The 13,268-nt window shown below is 41.6% G+C and overlaps 1 protein-coding gene and 1 long non-coding RNA gene across 8 annotated transcripts in view; one reads left to right on the top strand and one right to left on the bottom strand.

Annotated features, from left to right (window-relative positions):
* LOC308578325 overlaps nucleotides 1–13,268 on the top strand; it is a 792,667-nt gene that overhangs the window by 652,640 nt on the left and 126,759 nt on the right. The gene's annotated exons all lie outside the window — the stretch shown is intronic.
* Nucleotides 1–13,268, bottom strand: part of LOC308578311 (receptor-type tyrosine-protein phosphatase epsilon-like) — a 65,595-nt gene that overhangs the window by 26,413 nt on the left and 25,914 nt on the right. For 2 of the 7 annotated variants that reach the window (XM_081178579.1, XM_081178578.1), the window contains exons 2-7: nucleotides 10,810–10,912; nucleotides 10,421–10,494; nucleotides 6,209–6,339; nucleotides 3,020–3,110; nucleotides 1,195–1,271; nucleotides 1,029–1,065 (exon numbers count right to left, since the gene is read on the bottom strand). In XM_081178579.1, the coding sequence (XP_081034705.1) occupies nucleotides 1,029–1,065; nucleotides 1,195–1,271; nucleotides 3,020–3,110; nucleotides 6,209–6,339; nucleotides 10,421–10,494; nucleotides 10,810–10,912 (513 nt within the window). Of the gene's footprint in view, nucleotides 1–1,028; nucleotides 1,066–1,194; nucleotides 1,272–3,019; nucleotides 3,111–6,208; nucleotides 6,343–10,420; nucleotides 10,495–10,559; nucleotides 10,696–10,809; nucleotides 10,913–13,268 lie in introns of those variants that run through there. The other 5 variants (XM_081178577.1, XM_081178580.1, XM_081178581.1 and 2 more) reach the window with 4 other exon arrangements.

The following is a 13,268-nucleotide window of genomic DNA, read 5'->3' as shown; positions in this document are numbered from 1 at the left end:
GCGGGGGCCGAAAGGCTTTGCTCCCCAGCGCCAGCATTTTAAAAGCAGTCCGGGATAGCAGGGAAGCGCTTCCCGCTATCCCGGACGGCTTTTGAAGGCAGGAGAGGCATGCCGGCAAGTCTCCGCCAGCAGCGGCACCGCTGCCGCTGTTGGCGGAGCACTCCGCGAAGCCTGCGCGGGCTAATGTCAGCGCGCGCAGGCTTCGGCATGCGGGCAAGTCTCCGCCGGCAGCGGCAGCGGTGCCGCTGCCAGCGGAGCGCTCCGCAAAGCCTGCACGCGCTGACATTAGCGCGCGCAGGCTTCGGCTTGCGGGCAAGTCTCCGCCAGCAGCGGCAGCGGTGCCGCTGCTGGCGGAGCGCTCCGCGAAGCCTGCACGCGCTGACATTAGCGCGCGCAGGCTTCCGCCTGCGGGCAAGTCTCCGCCAGCAGCGGCAGCGGTGCCGCTGCTGGCGGAGCGCTCCGCAAAGCCTGCGCGCGCTAATGTCAGCGCGCGCAGGCTTCGGCATGCCGGCAGAGGTCCGCGAAGCCTTGGCCGGACAGCTTTTGAAGGCAGGCGGGGGGAGCAAAGACTTTCGCCCCCGCCAGCCTTCAGAAGAGGTCCAGGACCTCTTCTGAAGGCTTGCGGGGGGCAAAAGTCTTTGTCCCCCCTGCCTGCCTTCCCAGGGGCTTTTAAATCGCCCCGGACAGCGGAGAAGTCCTCCGCTGTCCCGGGGCGATTTTAAAATGCCGCCCGCCAGCATTTTAAGATCGCCCCGGACAGCGGAGAAGTCCTCCGCTGTCCCGGGGTTTTTTAAAATGCTGGGGGTGGGAAGAAAAGCCCTTGTCCCCCCCCCCCAGCCTTCAGAAGAGGTCCGGGGACAGACTGTCCCCGGACCTGGTCTGAAGTCGGTTTCCCTAGGAACGCATTAATTGATTTTCAATGCATTCCTATGGGAAACCGTGCATCGCAAGACGAAAAAACCGCAAGACGAAGAGAATTGCGGAACGAATTAATTTCGTCTTGCGAGGCACCACTGTAATGGAGATACCTTGAGCTGCTATAAATTTATTCTTTTCCTTGTAGCCCTGGAGGGGAAAAAATGTACACAGTTGTCTTTTAAACTTACGCTCTTACAATATGAATTTCAAAACTGTCAATGTGCTGCTTGCTTAACAAATTTAAAAAGTAATTTAAAAAGAAATCTATTCACTTACATCTATATATGAAGCATTGATGTAATCTGAACACTGAAGTCCACCTATTTGCGTTAAAACTACCCTGGAATGGTCGTCTGTAAAGAACAAACATACACAATTAGAAGCTCCTTTGGCAAATATAGATACAGTGCTGACAACCTTCTGAAACACATTGTTTTCTTCTCAGCAACAAAACAAACTCTAAAAACATTATTCTGCCTGATGAATACCTTAAGCCAATAGCGACACCATTTGATTTATTAAATTTGTATACCACCCTTCATCCGAGTATCCCAGGACAGTTCACAACACAAAAATGCAAAATGAGAATACATAATAAACACAAAACAAAACAAAAACCATTAATGAGACCATGAAACAAAATCAAATTTACTGATGAATTCTACTTCAGCAGTTTTACTCCGCGGTCCACTTTTAAAGTTCCTTTCTCAAAGAATATTAACATTAAGTTTTCATCTAAGACTAAAATACCATCTCACTGTTTCGGAATGCAGCCATTTCTATTGTCAAATATTTGTCCATTTATAATTTTCATGTAGAGACTGACCTGTTTGTCTTACGCAGACAGAAGAAGGGCAGGTTAGAAGTGATACTTGTCCGGGATCAGCATATGAACAGCCTTAATATGGCTGATGCTATTACTGTTGCCTCCAGCAGCAACCAGCTAAAACCATGCCAATGTATCATCAGTGATGTACAGCCATCCTAAACAATTATATTTCTCTCTCACAGGCCTGGGGTGACAGGCCTTCCCTTGTTTACATTCAGCCCCTCGTGTAAAAAGGTGACCCAGCCTAACGGAGAGACAGAAGCCCTGGGACAGGGCACTGCTACAAACCCTGATACCAGCTCTGTCCCCAAATGCACTCAGGCAAAACTGTTACAGGACCTAATGGCATCAGATAAACACCAACAGGAACTCATTCATTCATGTGCAGTCACCCTATTCTCTTGACTGTAATTTATTTTAAATTGATTTTAATATTGTACTTTTAAATTGCTGCAGGTCATCTGAGGCCTTATGATGAAGGGCAAGAAAGAAATCAAAGCAACGATTGTCATCCTGGTATCACCTACCAACAAGGACAAAGCTGAAGGAGAACTCAGGAAGTTTGAGTCCATTTATTTAGACCATAATCAAACCATAATGGTTACCTCCCCAGTTATATATGTTTAGCAAAGGTTAGAAAAAACCATGTTATCAGTGTTGTGAATTGTCAATGTGATTATCTTAAATATACAGAGCCCACCCATGATGGGGGTGAAGAGTCCACCTCAGGTGGCAGAAGTGCAAGAGCTCCGTCCGCCTGCTTGTGCCGCCAATAGGGAGGTGTTCTGGCATGTGACATTGCCAAGCAAGTGGCAACACTTTGAGGAGTGCCCTGGCTTCCACCAAGTTTGGTGAGAGGTGGGAGTGGTGATGGCGGAAGTGGAGGAGGGGGAGAGGAGGCAATTCCTGTTTTGCCTCAGGTAGCAAAATGGGACAGGTCTCCACTGTAAATACGTTTAAGCTTAACACACAACAGTCACTGTACATCTTGGTCATTTGGCCGAAATGTTTACTATTTTTCACTTTATCCATGCGCATTTGTATCTGCCAACTGAGAATAGTACCAATGCATGGATCTGTTGAAGGAGACTCTAGTCGATAAAAGCTAGGGCTAAAGCTTGTAGCCTTTAGATGCCACAATACAGTTGTTTCTTTCTGCAACAAATTAAGATGGGTACTTGCATGGAAAACACTATTACTTTAATAAGAATTTGGTCCTTCCTAATATAAACCTTATTATTTATAATAAATCAACAAATCATTAATACTTACAAGGTAGTATGTTGGGATATCTGTTCTTTTCTCTGTTTTCCTCTTTATTTGCCATCTCAAGTGTTCCTTGCATATATCCAGGAGGTAATGACTACAGGAAAAATATGTAGTGTCAGTTCAAAACAGCATACTATAGTGAGTAGTTACATAGAGGAGATGGTTTAAGTAAAACAGTTGTATCCCATGGAGCTCAATAATGCCCACATGAAAAGGTTAACAAAATTCTTTGAATCCATCAACCCCAGGAATAAGTTCCAGTTTCAAAGAAAGATGTGTGTTTGTTGTTTGCACTGGCAACTTGAAATAACAATCTCAAAATGACTCATGTAGTGACCATGCCATTAAGAACTGAAGCATAAACATTGAAAATGAACGAGATTATCGAGTATGGATGAAGGACTCAAAATCCCAGTCATGTGAATCCAAAATAAGAAGTTCAAAATATGCAAGGCAATAGGACAATCAAAGTGTGTGTGTGATGTGATTAACTTAATGTGCTATGTTTTTAGAAATCTATTTCAATCCACATATAAATGCTCATTAGAAACTATAATGACTATAAACTTTTAAAGTTTTTAAAGAAGATATGTCTGCATAGAAATCCAGGTTCCAAATCCACACCAGGACCTTGTGCTTGTAATTTGTGGAAGAAAACTTGCACTCACTTACAATTTAAGTGACACATGTAGTTTGCGCCTTAGACATGCCCATCAAATACATAACATACCATCTGACCATCAACGCCAGAAGGCAGCGTTGATATTCACTAGGTTCATGTCCCAATCAATTAGGGCAGAAATGCACCTGGAGGCATGCTTCTATGGACAGATTTCCAGCTGCACTGGAAAGTGTGCACACCTGTACCACAATATATCCTTGGAGTCAAATCATTCAATCCTAGTAGGAATAAATACACTCTCTCTCAAGCCAGTAGTAACATGCAACACCTTGTTATACATCACTCTATCCGGACCAGGACTTCCGTGTTTTAAAATAGGGTTTCATGTAGTTTGCATTACTACATTTAAAATAGGTACATTGGTACATTCTTCCATTTTGGAGGCAGGGTAAATTACCATTAGAAAGTAATAAACATAATTAGTGAAGGAGAAGTTTTTTTTACTATGAAATCACCTAATATATTTAGGAGATCCACACTGTGCCAAGGCATCAGGATGTATTTAATTATTATTATTTATGATTTATTTATTTATAGACATGCAAAGATAAAACATTTAATTGACAGAGATGCACTATTACTTTTAAAAAGGCACATTTTAAGCATATAATCATAATAAAAACTGCTGACATGCAATCCTGACAATTATAGCCTCCTCCTATATTATAGCACTGCTGCATAACAGAGACGGTTTAATTGGCATTTGCTTTTTCACTTAGATGAACTCAAATCTAAACTAATGCTGTTCCTTCATTGCCATGGCTGCATCTATGAGACCTGATGTAAGGAGTAAGTTCAGCTTCACAGAACTGTTCATATGAGGTCAGAGAGCAAACCCAACATAGTATGTTCCTTTCTGCTAGTGAGCGAGCAGCCAGGAAAAAGAAAGCCTTGCTGTATGCAACCACAATGTAGCAGGAAACGAAAGAGCAAGCCTGCTTTACTGAACGAGGTGAGGATCGTATTTACAAGAAACCTTCAGCACCATTAAAAGCAGATATTTAGGGACTACTGCTAATAGGGAGCCAGAACTTGGGGGAAAGGTTCCTGAGTAGCAACATACACTCCTCTCTGGGTTGTGCTCAGATTAACAACATGCCTCTGCTTCCTCAAAATTGTCATATATTTTTTAATCGGTAGGAAGGTCAGGATATCACAGGTCACTGATTCGAAGGGGAAAGCTGTAGATTTCCCTAGGTATCTGAGAAGCTTCAGTTCTCTCCACATCCCATTCGCAAAGCGGCAAATAACAGCACAATGATGCACAGTTGCTACCACAATTCAGGCCTCAGCAAGATTCACGGATTTTCGGCACCTACCCATATGCCTGCACGCTATTCTGAGTTGTGGGATAGCTTGGTGATTATTTATCTCTTTTCTCCACAATAACTAGTTGCTAATCCCCATTTCTTGCAACAAGGCACTGTGGAGTGGGAAACTCCATAGCTTTTAAGGCAAAGGTCAGAATGTTTGATAGGAGATAGGATTTCGGAAAGTTGTGGCACACGGGACAGAATGTCGCTCAGATATGTAAGTATTGGGAGAAACTCCCTAGGTTTGGAGAATATGAACACCACTATGAAATGACATTGCTTTTTCTGCCTTTCCCCCTTCTTCAGTATTTCTACAGGAGAGAATTGCCAAGGCCCTTAATTGTTTATGCTGTAGCACAGTGGCTCTGTGTGTGCTGGAAATGATGTACAGGAACTTGGCACATGAGAACCTGGAGGGGTGGCTGAATGACCAGTCAGGATGGGCAGACTGGAAGCAAAGCTGCCCTGAACCTGAACCAGCCAGGTGGAGTAAAACTATGATGGTGTTTGCTCAATAGAGGCACCCTGCAGAACTCCTCCCATCCCCCAATATAGCTGGCAAGGAGCCTTATAAACTATCAGTGTGAACGGAAGACCTACTTATTCACCCAGCCTTTTGGTTGAATGCTGCACTTTGCAAACAGGTGTTTTAACTACCTATGTGTTCTTTCCTGCTTTGTTGTTTATTGACAGCTGGACTGTATAACTCTATTGTGTTTTTTTATTGGCACTATATTCCTCTTCAGGATTATTTTGTATGAGATAAGTTGATAAAAGGAAACATAGTTAAGCACACAGGAGCTGAGAATGAAGAGCCATTTTGAGTTCAGGCACATCATGGATTGTAAATAGAATACAAGGCCAGCCCCCTACATGGCTTCACTGGCAAACCTGGTCATGCCTCAGCAAGATTTTTAATGTTTCTAAATGGCACGGTATCAAAAAGGAAAGATGGTAAGGTTTACATAGTACAGGCCCATACCTTAGCCTGAAACAAATGCCAACTGATGCACACATGTAAATTTTAAACATGAGGTCCTACACCTTTTCTTCTTTTAGAGGAAGAGTAGCAGGGGGAGCCCAGGCAGATTAGCAGGATATAAAAAATAAAATAAAAGTATTACACACAATTTGTTACCTGTACTTGCTGTGTCTTTGAAGAAAACGCAACATTAAATACAAAATATGAAGACGTACATTAAATTCCTCCCGAAACAACTTTCCATCATCAGCTGCTCTTATCCGTATTTCATGTTCCAGATGTTCCACTGGAATAGGAAAATACTTTTTTGGGCCAGAAGGAGACCTTCTGAGAAGCATCTGTTGTTCTGCTGGATAGAATGCCAACATAATATATATTATTACATATGGTATGAATAATGACACTGCAGTTCAAATGTTCATTTAGAATCCCCTGCTCACCAAAAGAAGAAGATGGGTGCTGGCTTTTAAAAAGATAATGTGTAAAAAGAGTCTAGTAATGCTAAGGAAGAATTTAATCTTCAACTCTCAGGTGTGTTCCTAAGATGATGATTTGGGAGGGGGTTGGGGTGGATGAAAGCTTCACCAATAGGAGCTGTGGTGGGTGGGGAGACTGGGAAATTGGGGACAGACAGTGGGTGGAATAGAAACACATCAAACTCAAGCAATGTGTACAATACTGTACTGTGCAAATTTGACTTGAAACACAGCGGGGGGGGGGGGATCTCACTACGTTTTTAGCCAGCATGCTCATAATTAACAGTGAATATCAATGGAGTATTTAGCTGAGAGGAGGGATGTACCTTTAATCCTCTTAAAATACAGAGCAAACCTTTACAATTCCAAAATGGAAACACTTACCATACTTTACACAAGTAAAAATAAATAAATCAAACAGTAAACACTAGGCATAAAAGCATACAAAGGGGAGCTGATGAAAACAAAAGCCTCACAATAACAGCGGGGAAAAGGATGAGACACTGTTGAAAGAGAAGTTTGTCAGTAGAAGCTGCTGGTTTGTTACTTTGTGGTTTTATTTTATAATTTTAATGTACCGTATTGTTCCATCTATAAGACGGAATTTTGGAGGACTCAGATTTAAGAAAATGGGGAAAGATGTATCCGTGTATAAGACACCCCCTAATTTTTGACATTTTAAAGGGGAAAAACCTAGTCTTATATACAGAAAAATATGGTAAATTGTACTTGTTTTAACTATGTTGTATCACCTGACTTCAGATCATTTGGTGCTGGGTGGGCTATAAGTTCTAAGAAGAAAGAAAGGAAAAAAATATCCCATAGCAGGAATATTAGTGCCAAAGCAAAAAAAAAAAAAGGGGGGGGGGTTCCTTTCTGGGATGGGAGGGACTGAAGGGAAGGGAATCACACATCTGAACAGTTTAGATGCTTCAGTTTAGTAATTCTGAACTCATAGCTGAATGAGCTCAATTTCACAATGAGCTCTTCTGAAGGGAAGCCCCACATCTAGAAACACCCACCAATATTTATTCTGCTGAATCTGACAAGCTGACTATTGTGTCATTCATTTTTAACGCTTTCAATATGTTGTAGTGGTTAGAGCATTGGAGTAGAACCTGGAAGACCAGGGGTCAAATCCCCACTCAGCCATGAAGCTCACTATGTAACCTCGGAGCCAGCCACCATCTCTCTCAGCCTAGCCTACATCACAGGTTTGGGGGAGGATAAATTGGGAAGGGGAGAACAACATATATCACATTGGGCTCACTGGAGGAAAGCAGGACTATGTGTTAAATAAATACGTACACAATAAAAGACATTTAATTCTCCAGACGACTGCCGTATATATTGGTTTTGTAAAAATACGCACAGCATTTGAAAAAATGAGCATTAATACAAGCTGTAATGAAGAAAAGGCATGAAACAATTTAGCTGTGATTCCTGCATGACAGGGGGTTGGACTATATGACCCTTGGGGTCCCTTCCAACAATTCTATGATTCCCCCTCTTTTTGTTTCCTTATTATATGTTTCTGCTATAGGTCTGCTATAACAGCTGGATGGTGTATTCTTGTGTAACACTTACTATGCCTATACAGTGGTACCTCGGTTTAAGAACAGTCCGGTTTAAGAACAATTTGGTTTACAAACTCCGCAAAACCGAAAATAGTGTCTTGGTTTGAGAACTTTACCTCAGTCTAAGAACGGAATCCGAACGGTGGAAGGGCATCAGTGGTGGGAGGCCTCATTAGGGAAAGCGCGCCTCGGTTTAAGAACAGTTTTGATTTAAGAACGACTTCCAGAACGGATTAAGTTCGTAAGCCGAGGTACCACTGTATTTCTATTAATGTATTTGTATTTATTTATACATAAAATCAGGTGCAGCTCAGTGGTCAGTAATGTAAATTGTGAGTCTAGCCAACCAGTTTAAGGATTAAACTCAGCTATAAACCAGCTGCGCCTGGGCATGCTCATAGCCCCTTGCCCATGAAATGGAAATTTACAATACAGGACTATTGAAAGAATGACGGGTTGAAGCCCGAGTTGCCCTCAGTATGCCTCTGAATGCAAGGCTGCTGGGAATAAAAAATGGGGGACATGCTGTTACATCCAGCTTGTGAACTTCCTATAGGCTTCTGCTTGACCCCCGTGAGCCCAGGATGCTGGACTAGATGGGCGTTTGGCCTGATTCTGAAAGGCTGTTCTTACGACCTTACGACAGAGGGCCTTCTTGGTAGTGGCACCTGCCCTGTGGAATGTGAAGGAAATAAGCAGCTATCTTATCTTTAAAAGACATCTGAAGGCAGCCCTGTTTAGGGAAGCTTTTAATATTTAATGCTGTATTGTTTTTAACACTCGATTGGAAGCTGCCCAGAGTGGCTGGGGAAACTCAGCCAGATGGGCGGGGTATAAATAATAAATTATTATTATTATTATTATTATTATTATTATTATTATTATTCACAAGAGAGACTGTAACCTAGTATAAACTCCCACTGGAAGAACGGGGAGGGGGTGAGGTGGGGGGGGAGCAGAGATTTTTGCCAGCTTCACCTTCTTCCTGCATTCCTCCAAGCAATCTCATGTGTTTCAAAGAGCCTGAAACCTTTGAGAGCAGATTCTCAGTGGGAACTGGCAGTTCCAGGGAAAAGGACAAAATAGTAACTTCCTCCTTCCACTCACAGGAGTGCCCTAGTTCTGCTCACCGAGTTTCTGGATCCAAGCCACTGAGAGTTAAACTACACAAATGTCACATGTGGCTGCCTCTTGCTTTTCATTCACAGGGGAAGGGGTATTATTGGGGACACAGCATACCTGGAGTAAGGCATGTTCCATCCTTCCTTAGCTACAATGGACTATAATCGCATATTTTATTTTATTTTATTTATTTATTTTTAAAAACTAAGCCTTGAAATTTTGTGAGCAAGGGGCACACTACGGGTGTTGGGGTGTTATATCTGGAAAGCAAAATACTTGCTTAACCAACCCGCTATAATTCCAGTTACAAACTGTAGTTTCACACCAAGAGAATGTTTCTCACAGCACAATCACAGCACAGCAACACAGAAGCAAGTCCTGTTAAGTTTGGTAGGACCTTGGTCACATTCACGCCATACACTGAAAACACATGACTTCCCCCAAATAATCTTGGGAGCTGCAGTTTGCTGAGGTCTCTGAAGTTCACATGATTCTTTGGGGAAAGCCAAGTGATTTAAAGGATGTGACCTTACTTCAGGTAAGTGTGTACAGGATTGCAGTCTTAAGTGCCCTGAACACTTGGAATGCAATATCTAATTGATAGGTATTAGCAACATCACACTGGTTTTGATCTAGGGCAGAGATAAAGATGCTTAAGAGCCACTACTTTTAAACAAAAGTATTATTCAATAGCTGCAACTTTCTGCAAGTCCAGTTCATGGCTCTGTTTCAAGGCTTTTTTAAATACATGAAATAAAAACATCCAGTTCACTCAGCTGGGTTGTACAGTGATTTCTGTCTCCTTCACAAATGAATAGGTATGATACACATGTTTTAAAACTACTGTTTCTCACATTCACAAAACATTCTTGTGTAATTATTTCTTTAAAATATTTATATACCCTTCTTCAAACCTAATTTTAGGACAAGGTATACTTAAGATCTCTCGGTTCTATACCTAACATTTATAATATGTAAAAAGTGGCCCAAGTCTAACTAGACTTTAAATATAAATATATTCAATTTCCAGTCTTTGTCTTGGATCCTACACCCTGTTATAGATAGAAACTTGTAAGCAGCATATTACTACAAAAGCGAAAGTTGCTTTAAAAAGTAAAGAAAGTTTTAAAATAAAAACAACAACTAACAGTAACAAACATTTCAGTAACCAAACATTTACATTCAGCATTATATTTACCACTTTAAAAAACCTAAGATTTTCAATATTAAGTAAATCAAATTTATATTTTACCTTGCTCTTCTAAGATTCCATTCGGTATTTTTTTATCACTTGAAGTCACCACTGCTTTTCTGTGTTTCCTGAACCTTAATAATTATAATAAGATAAATTTAGGGGGATAGTGCAGATCTGTTGTGAATAAATAAGTTACCTGTTTACGTATAATACTGCAGCTTGTCTCACAAACCATGTAATTCTGGAAAAACTCTTTCTAATCATCTTCCGTTTGTAAAAGCTTCAGATGGTGGAGAGAAACAGTGTGTGTAACATCCTCCGCTGCCCTCGCTAATGTGGGTGAGTGCAGCCAGCACAGCTGCACGCAACACACTTTCATTTCCTCATTAGATCACATGGAAACAAGACAGAACTAGTTCCAAGCTAAGCGTCTGATGTCTGCTTACCTGAAGAAATAGCCAGCTAAAAGGATCAGAATTATAAACACCAGAATCAGGATCAGCATTGAAGTCAACAGATGTGGCGGTGGACTGTTTTCTTTTGGAGGGCCTAGGAGTTTAAAAAGAGAAGTAAGAAGTGGGGAAACAACGAATTTCTTAATCTCTAACAGATAAAATCGCATACACACAGTTCCTACTTAACAAATTACTTAACACGAATTAGCCACATAGCATTTTGAGCAAGTTATAATCTCTTTTGAAGTTCTTGGCTAGAAATGAGAATCCTGACAGCAACAATTCCCTTGTCACTTCCAAAATAGTTTTGCCATACAGCTATTTGCTTCTTTGTTGTCAGACAACGCCATCAAACCATAAATGGCCTTCATGTACCCTTCTGAGCTTTGTGGAATATTTGACCACCAGGAACAGGTGGATGCCAACTGATTTTCATCCTAAACTTAAAAGGGCAGTAAGTTTTCCCCACTCACAAACCACCACCAGTTCTTACTTCCTCATCAACAATCTCTGCTAACGTGCTACACCATGGGTAGGCCAACTAAGGCCCGGGGCCCGGATCCAGCCCAATAGCCTTCTAAATCCGGCCCCCAGACGGTCCGGGAATCAGCGTGTTTTTACATGAGTAGAATGTGTGCTTTTATTTAAAATGCATCCCTGGGTTGTTTGTGGGGCCTGCCTGGTGTTTTTACATGGGTAGAATGTGTGCTTTTATTTAAAATGCATCTCTGGGTTGTTTGCGGGGCATAGGAATTTGTTTATTATTATTTTTTCAAAATATAGTCCGGCCCCCCACAAGGTCTGAGGGACAGTGGACCGACCCCCTGCTGAAAAAGTTTGCTGACCCCTGTGCTACACTGAATCTGGAACTTTGTGGTACCAGGAATTAAATACATATTTGTGGGAATGTACCATGGAATATGTCAGGGCTTTGCATCTGTTATCTCTTTGACAAGAGCTAGGTGAGAAATGGAAGAGGGAGAAGTTTAAAACAGTCACTTTCCCCCTTTCAGTGTTCCTGTCTTCTCGTTGTACTCAAACAGGGACACAAGTTTAAGTAAATTGGGGGTAGAGCCACCCCGAGATGAAAACTGTGGATTTAAACAATGCCACAGGTTTAAGCAAAGCAGGTATGGAGCGAAGCTGAACTTTTTTAAATTAAGAAAACCCAGACAAGTCAGTTTTAACAAGGAAAATAGCAGAGATGGGCACAACTCCAACCCTCTTTTAAATTGCCATTTCCTCACCCCTGCTCACTCTACTCAAACTTTTGCCATGGTTTTAAGCCATCACTTTTTCTTTTCAGTTTTCCTTCCACTGTGCTTTAGAAGAAGAAGAAGAGTTTGGATTTGATATCCCGCCTTTCACTCCCCTTCAGGAGTCTCAAAGCGGCTAACAATCTCCTTTCCCTTCCTCCCCCACAACAAACACTCTGTGAGGTGAGTGGGGCTGAGAGACTTCAAAGAAGTGTGACTGGCCCAAGGTCACCCAGCAGCTGCATGTGGAGGAGCGGAGACGCGAACCCGGTTACCCAGATTACGTGACTACCGCTCTTAACCACTACACCACACTGGCTCTCTCAAACCTCTGCTGTTTAAAACCAAATGCAAATGAAGAAGGGATAATATAAGGTGAAAAAATGTGTGTTGACATTAGGCATATAAAAATACTCGGAGTAATAATCTTAGAAAATACCAACATCATATTTCAGAGGGAGGAAGAAAGAAAAGATGGCCGATGAGATATGAGAGATAAAAAAGTGTATAGTCATAACATTTTTGTTTTTACAATAATACTGAGACGACAGGCATTCCTTATGTAGAAACAAAAGTATTATTGTCTGCTGAATCCTTAGGGCTTTTCAGACACAGAACCACCCTAAATATTTAGTTCCAGAAGCTTTAATTACAGATTTCTTCTATTTATAATGAAATACTTTTTCTATCCAATGCCATCCATTGCAACAAAACTAATAAATACCCATAGGACTAAGCATACTTCATTCTGCCTCATAACCTAGAGGAATCCAAACTAATTATTTTACTTTAATTGATAAGGTTCCCCCCTCTTTTCCCCACCCATTGTTTCCTTCTCACAGCTTCTGAACTTTAAATAGAGCAGCAGATCTCCTTACATGGAACACACGAGATTGTGCATGTGCAACAGACTTTTGCTGAACAACAACTCTCTTGCAAAGCACAACAGCGGTTCACAACATAAAAACACAGAATACATAATAAAAATTAGAACAAACCAATAAAACCCCTCCCCCAAATACGTTTAAAAAGACATAGCAAGTTAATCAGTCAAACGTCTGGTTAAAGGGAAACATTTTTGCCTGGTGCCTAAATATATGTAATGAAGACATCAGACGAACGTCCCTGGGGAAAGCATTCCAGAAACGGGGATCCGTCACTGAAAAGGCCTGCTCTTGTATCATCACCCTCTGG

This window comes from Podarcis bocagei (genome assembly GCF_964188305.1).
Source record: "Podarcis bocagei genome assembly, chromosome: W".
NCBI classification, from domain to species: Eukaryota; Metazoa; Chordata; class Lepidosauria; order Squamata; family Lacertidae; genus Podarcis; species Podarcis bocagei.
The sequence above is the reverse complement of the archived record's forward strand: the minus strand, read 5'-3'. Positions and strand labels throughout refer to the sequence as shown.